At 45.6% G+C, this 7,500-nt stretch overlaps 1 protein-coding gene across 3 annotated transcripts in view; it reads left to right on the top strand.

Moving 5' to 3' along the window:
• Window positions 1-7,500, top strand: part of LOC121874400 (cAMP-specific 3',5'-cyclic phosphodiesterase 4C-like) — a 183,940-nt gene that overhangs the window by 65,839 nt on the left and 110,601 nt on the right. For 2 of the 3 annotated variants that reach the window (XM_042378535.1, XM_042378531.1), the window contains 2 exons: window positions 59-123; window positions 1,189-1,212. In XM_042378535.1, the coding sequence (XP_042234469.1) occupies window positions 59-123; window positions 1,189-1,212 (89 nt within the window). The remainder of the gene's footprint in view (window positions 1-58; window positions 124-1,188; window positions 1,213-7,500) is intronic. The other variant, XM_042378532.1, reaches the window with a different exon arrangement.

Here is a 7,500-nt window from a genome sequence, read left to right as displayed (position 1 = left end):
AGATAGTATATAGAGGTGTATTAACGCAGTGTCTCTCTCATCCTTCTCCTCTACACAGGTCGCGACGGTCTAGTGCGGCGGCGGGTTGTTCCACACCTCAACCGAAGAGTTTTGCCTATGGCGGTAAGTACTGACAGCACCCCCCTCTTACCTGTACTGTAACTAAATCAGCCATTATGTCAGGACGTCCGTAAATCAGTCATTATATCAGGACGTCAGTAAATTAGTTCGTTATTTAGTCAGTTGGTAAGTTAATTAGTCGTTTAGGAAGTTAGATTTAGTAAGGAATTAAGGTAAACACGATCAAGTCTACGGTATATTACCATCGTGTTATACTAAGTCGTACGTGTGTTATAGAAATGGAAATATAATAATATGGGTAACTATAGTGTTTTAGGTGTTTAGTATAAGTTGATGGGATTGGATATTATGTGATAAAGAGTTTGATTATAGTGGTTTTATATATATACCTAAGAGATATATTCCTGGGTGTATGATTGTATTTTTGTATGATTTTATATTTTTTTTTTTGGGAGGGAGGGAGGCGTATACAGTACAGTAAAGGTTGTAGTTTTTTGTAGTGAAAAGGTGTTTCTCTCTCTCACACACACACACACACACACACACACACACACACACACACCAAATTTTCAAACTTAGATTAAAAGACATCCAAATATTCACACTACCAATAAACACCTGCAAATATCTATACCTCAAATACCTTAATTATCTAACATACTATATACCTGTACCTGTAATTTTCAAAGATAGAGAATACCTGTATACTATATATTGGCCTCTAGTGTAAGAGTGAGAGAGAGACATTAATCAACAGGAGGGTAAGTCAGTAGTGGCGGTGTGAGGCTAAACTACAGTATATTGCTCACACCAGATGACGTGGTTGGGCACACCTGTCACGTGACGCATACCAGGTGTGATGCTAATATAGGGACCTTGGCGTTAGGGTGTGGTGGGGTGGGCGGGTGGGTGGGCGGGTGGGTGGTTGGGTAGTGTGTTAGTGAGTGTTTTTTTCTTGTTTTATTTGTTTGTTTTTTCTTGTTTATGTGGGGGGTAAACACACATGCGGAGAGAATTATTGATAAAGGTCTTTTTCTCGTAAGTAAATATAAACTAACGCATCTATGTACAGTCTAATGCCTTATATTCCCTCCACCTTTACCTCAGCTTGCGTCACATCCTCAGTCACAGGTAACATTGTAGCTGTAACGTGACTGTATCGTAACTAACTGTATCGTGACTGTAACTGCATCGTGACTGTATCTGGTTACACATATATGAAGCATTTATAAGTGCATGTTTGTTTTGACGTCATGTTGTTTATATAATTCTTGTTCAACTTTAATAACTTTTGATGTACTCATAACTACAACACAGTTAACCTGTTACTGTATTCTAGGAAATTTAAATGAAAATATGTATATACAGTAAAGTTTATTAATATTGTATAAAATGTATGAATTCGTTTCATTCATTAAGTAATTTACACATTTTGAGACGTATTTAAATTAGCTTTAGAGGTCAATATGGATCACGGGATATGGCTTGGTATTATGAGAGAAACATCTACATTATTGTTTTTTAAGACATTGATTATATTATAGAAAATGGCTATAAGACATCATTTATATTCAGACATGTGTTGAAATAAGAGTTATCACGGCGTCAACATCAGTGTCACATGACTGTACATGACGCTGCCTGACATCTTGATTTAAGACATGTTCCCTTCACATTGTTCACGGGAAATGACATAGTGCTGTTGAGGAAGCCGGGGGGAGTCTATTTATACATGCAGTGGCAGCCAACAAGGGGCGCTCACACACACACACACACACACACACACACACACACACACACACACACACACACACACACGCCATTTTTTTTTAATAGTCTTTACTTCACACCTGTTTTTTTTCTAATTATTAATTCTTCGCTCATTAATTTCTACACGACACCTTAATTAATTCTCCTGGGGGCGGCAGCATCATTAAAGTGGTTATTGTCTTACGGCATGAACACCTTCCCTGGCGAGCTTAGCGCACCTGTCTAAAAAAAAAAATACAATAAAATAGAAAATAAAATAAAAAAAGTTGCCATAAAGGTCATCAATGGGTTATTAGAGACCTTATCTGGTTATGAAGTCTCTGTATATAGTTTCGACGCCATTTTTGTTGTTGGGGTCACCTTTGTCGAGTCATATAGCCTTGAGTAAGCTCGTTCTAAGCGCTCTCACGTCACCGATTACAGGAAGGGGGTTAATGTATGACCCTGTGAGAATCTGGTTATTGAGTGAACTTTTGACCCCCCTCCTCTTGACCCCACCCCCCCACCCCCCCACCCTTCCCTCCCTCCTTTCTCCCTTTGACCCACCTACCTCCCCTTGACCCCCACCCACTACCCCTCCCTCTCCTCCCTGGGCCCCCTCTCCCTCCCCTCCACCCCTCCTCCCCTCCACCCCCTCTCCCCTCCCTTCACCCCCTCCCCTTCACCCCCTCCCCCCCTCCCCTTCCCCTCTCCCCCCTCCCTCCCCCTCTCCCCTCCTTCCCCCTCTCCCCCTCCCCTTCATCCATCCCTCCCTCTTTACCCCCTCTCCCACAATCCCTCTCTCCCTCTTCCCCTCCCTCTCATTTGCCCCTTAATACCACCTCTCTTTTCCTTTCACCTTCTCATATTCCCATATCTCTTTTTCTCTCTCTCTCTCTCTCTCTCACCACACACCTCTTATACCTCCTCCACCCCTACTACCCCTTTCCCTCCCATCACCCCTCCTGCCCCTCTCACACAACACCCCCCCTCTCCTCTTCCCTCCCCCTTTAACATGTTTCCCCTGCCATCTGGAATAGTGTAGCGGCCTAAAGCATTTCTTCTGTCATATAGAGACGCCAGGATTTAGTGATCCTTCGTCCGGGCATCACAAGGGGATCTCAGGATACAATAGTTGTCGTACGTCGGATAGCACTTGCGGTACGTCGGCTGTTTCTGGTTGTACATTTGGCAGCGCAGTCAGGTTGTCTAGTAATGTGGGCGATCCAGGGAGCTGTCTCTGGTCGGCTGGTCGTACGCCTGGTCACTCGGGGTAGGACCGAGGTCACTGATCTTACGTTTGGCATCGCGAGGAGTTTAAGGCTTGGACTGGTCTGGGTCACTAGTCGTACGTCTGACAGCGCTGCACCGTCTGGTTGACTCTCACAACTCACTCAGCAACATGCCACTTCTGACGTCACAGGCAGAGGGGCTGGAGACCATCACCAGCATAATACTTACGGTCCCGTTTGTGTGTGTCTGTCTGTCTGTCTGTCCGTAACAACCCCTTTTCCTTTCTAGTGTTTATTTACATTTTCTTTGGGTGATTTTTTTTCCCCTTTGGTTGGGTGGGGTGTGGGGTGTCTTATGAGTTTTCTTTTCCTCAATAGATGGAGTTTTGTCTTTGTGTCTCATTTTGGATCCTTCTATAAGTGTTTTCGTGGTAATAGTGTGACTCATCATGACTTGCATCTATGAGTTAACTCTTTGTCATTTTCTCATGCTTTATGACATCACTTTCTCTTGACTCTCAGTTGTGAATTTTGTTACTTTCTCCATGTACTTCCCTCTAGCGTTTAGTCATATATAAGACAATATAAAAAACTGTCCCGTAGAACAGTTATTATTTCCTGTTTCATTGACTCTTTTTCTGGACTTTCTTTGGTGTATAGATTTTGTGACTTTCCCTCCATGACACACCCTCAAGACATCTCGTATTTGTGAGTATAAATACACCGCTACAAGAGCCTGTTTGGCAGGTGGTCCGACGAGACTTGACGTGGCTGTGATGAGGACTTGCCAGGGTGGGGCAGGGGCAGGGCAGGGCAGGGCAGGGCAGGGCAGGGCAGGGCAGGGCGGGGCGGGGCGGGAGCTGCCATCACAACACTAGGGATAAACAGAGGGGGTGCCTCTGTTATGACCGCTGGCAGGAGGTCACCAGATAGTTGTTACTACGTGTGCCGTGACATCCATCATCCGCCTGCCCACCCAACCATCGACCTCCACAACCCGCCGCCGCCCGTCGCCACCCACCGCCACCCACTTGCAGTAGATGTGGCGCCAACGTTCATTTAGACCACAGCGGCACTGTTTAGGCCAGGGGTAAGGAGGTGATGTAGGTGGTGGTTATGGTCTTGTCTTGTCTCCCGCTCTTTCTCTTCTCCCCCGCCACTTATCCCTCCCCACCTATCTCCCCCACCCCCCACCTATCTCCCACCCCACCACCTATCCCCCCCACCCTATCTCCCACCCCCACCACACCCCCACCTATCTCCCCCAGCCCCACCGCCTCTCCTCCCCCCACACACAGGGCAGGGTGTGGTGTTGTGGCGGAGGCACGTAGGCCACGGCTGATCTGTTTTGTGTGTGTGTGTGGGGGGCCACTTCGTGCATGCTGATTACCTGAAGTTACGTGTTACTCTGACACTGGCCCTCACACATCTGTCACTCACCCTCACGCACCTGTCTTCCTTCACGCACCTGTCACTGGTCTCCACACCTGTCACTGGCCTTCACACACCTGTCACTGGCCACACCTGTCACTGGCCTTCACACACCTGTCACTGGCCTTCACCTCATCTGGCCTTCCCTGTCACTGGCCTTCACACACCTGTCACTGGCCCACACCTGTCACTGGCCCCTCCACACACCTGTCACTGGCCTCCACCCCGTCACTGAGCCATCACACACACACCTGTCACTGGCCCCTCCACACACCTATCACTGGCCCTCACACACCTGTCACTGGCCCTCACATACCTGTCACTGGCCCTCACACACCTGTCACTGGCCTTCACACACCTGTCTGGCCCTGCCCCTGTCACTGCCTTCCCACCTGTCACTGGCCCTCACATACCTGTCACTGGCCCTCACCTCCTGTCACTGGCCTTCACCTGTCACTGGCCTCACATACCTGTCACTGGCCCTCACCTCCTGTCACTGGCCTCACACACACATGTCACTGGCCCTCACACCTGTCACTGGCCTTACACACCTGTCACTGGCCCACACACACACACCAACCTGTCACTGCCCCCACACACACACACACACACCTGTCACTGGCCCTCCCCACACACACCACCTGTCACTGGCCCTCACACACACCTGTCACTGACCCTCACATACCTGTCACTGGACCTCACATACCTGTCACTGGCCCTCACATACCTGTCACCTAGCCCACTTACATCTGTCACTTGCCCTCACACACCTGTCAATGGCCCTCACACACACCTGTCACTGGCCCTCACCACAACTGTCACTGGCCCCTCACACAACTGTCTGCTCCTCCACACACAACTGTCACTGGCCCTCACACAACTGTCCTTGGGCCTCACACACAACTGTCACTGGCCCTCACACAACTTCTCCTTTGGCCCCTCACACAACTGTCACTGGCCCTCACCTGTCCTGCCCTCCACCTGTCACTGGCCCTCACACACCTGTCACTGGCCTCTCACACACCTGTCACTGGCCCTCCACCTGTCACTAGCCCTCCTGTCACTGGCCCTCACACACCTGTCACTGGCCCTCACACACACGATAATCAGTAATGCTGTAGTATATAGACTTAACACAATTAATGTTTTTAGGAAACTTGATTAATTTTTATTCCTTTTTCTTATAACCCGACCCGTCAAACTACTTTCACATCAACCGTCCGTCCGTCCAACCAACCGTCTGTCCGTCCGTCCGTCCGTCCGTCCATCCATCCATCCATCCATCCATCCATCCATCCATCCATCCTTCCGTCCGATCAATCGTCCGTTCGTCCGTCTGGCCGTCCCGCTGTCAATCATGATTTAATTTCAAATTGATTATATTATGTAATTACTGTAGATGGCTCCATAAATCTCAGCTAAACTAATTTTATTAATAAAAAGAAAAAATTTCCTTCGGTGAGATTGACCTTGGAGGAGTGAGAGGTCAGGGTCATGGGGTCGTTATGTGACCTTGAGACGATAGTTATGTGGAGAATTATATGAAACCACAATTGAAAGTATATATATATATATATATATATATATATATATATATATATATATATATATATATATATATATATATATATATATATATATATATTATTAAGCGTATTGCATTTATTGATATATGAATTTAACTTAATTTTGGAGTTATATGCATTGAGTACCGGATTATAGGCCTTGAGTACGGGATTATAGACCTTGAGTACAGGATTATAGACCTTGATTACAGGATTATAGACCTTGAGTACAGGATTATAGACCTAGAGTACAGAATTGTAGGCCTCGAGTACAAACTATTTCATTACATCGATCTCAAGAGTACATAAGGGATAATACCCCTTATACTACTGGTCTCTATAATATAATTTTTTTTTTCTCTACGGGTATTACAGACACAGGTCACCGACCCACATCAGGGCCAGGGAAAACGTAATAACAATAATAATAATATTTCAGATAAATATTAATTCATAAGTGTTATATATATATATATATATATATATATATATATATATATATATATATATATATATATATATATATATATATATATATATATAGAACCTTATGAATTATTATGATCTTAATATTCAGTTATATTACCCATATATAATTATGTCAAAGTTAGATCTATATATATATATATATATATATATATATATATATATATATATATATATATATATATATATATATATCTTTAAGACAGCTCCTATATTGGTGTCACTTTGTTTGGACGTCTGTTTGTTTTGATTTTTCTTCCTCATATTCCTGTCCGTATTTCTGTCCACATTCTTGTATACATTCGTTCGTAGTCTCTTCCTTCACACAAGGTGACAAGACATGGTGGCACCTTTTGGTATGGTTGTGTGTGTTACATAAGCCAGCCAGAGGGGCAGTGTGACCTATATTTTACACTGTAGTGAACTTCAAACTGAAAATTGTCTCTGGGCCCCGCCTCTCACGCACCATTTAACTGTGAGGGTATGGAGTGGGTGTGGTGATAGGTGGTGGTGGTGTGGTGCGTAAAAGTGTGGTGGAACGTGAAGGTGTGGTGGTATGTTATGGTGTGGTGGTGTGTCATAGTGTGGTGGTATGATCATGGTGTGGTGGTGTGTCATGGTGTGGTGGTGTGTCATGGTGTGGTGGTATGTCATGGTGTGGTGGTGTGTCATAGTGTGGTGGTGTGTCATGGTGTGGTGGTATGATCATGGTGTGGTGGTATGATCATGGTGTGGTGGTATATCATAGTGTGGTGGTGTGTCATGGTGTGGTAGTGTGTCATAGTGTGGTGGTGTGTCATAGTGTGTGGTATGATCATGGTGTGGTGGTGTGTCATGGTGTGGTGGTGTGTCATGGTGTGGTGGTGTGTCATGGTGTGGTGGTGTGTCATGGTGTGGTGGTGTATCATGGTGTGGTGGTGTGTCATGGTGTGGTGGTGTGTCATGGTGTGGTGGTG

This window comes from Homarus americanus, unplaced genomic scaffold, assembly GCF_018991925.1.
Source record: "Homarus americanus isolate GMGI-L3 unplaced genomic scaffold, GMGI_Hamer_2.0 scaffold14064, whole genome shotgun sequence".
In the NCBI taxonomy this organism is placed as follows: Eukaryota; Metazoa; Arthropoda; class Malacostraca; order Decapoda; family Nephropidae; genus Homarus; species Homarus americanus.
The sequence above is the reverse complement of the archived record's forward strand: the minus strand, read 5'-3'. Positions and strand labels throughout refer to the sequence as shown.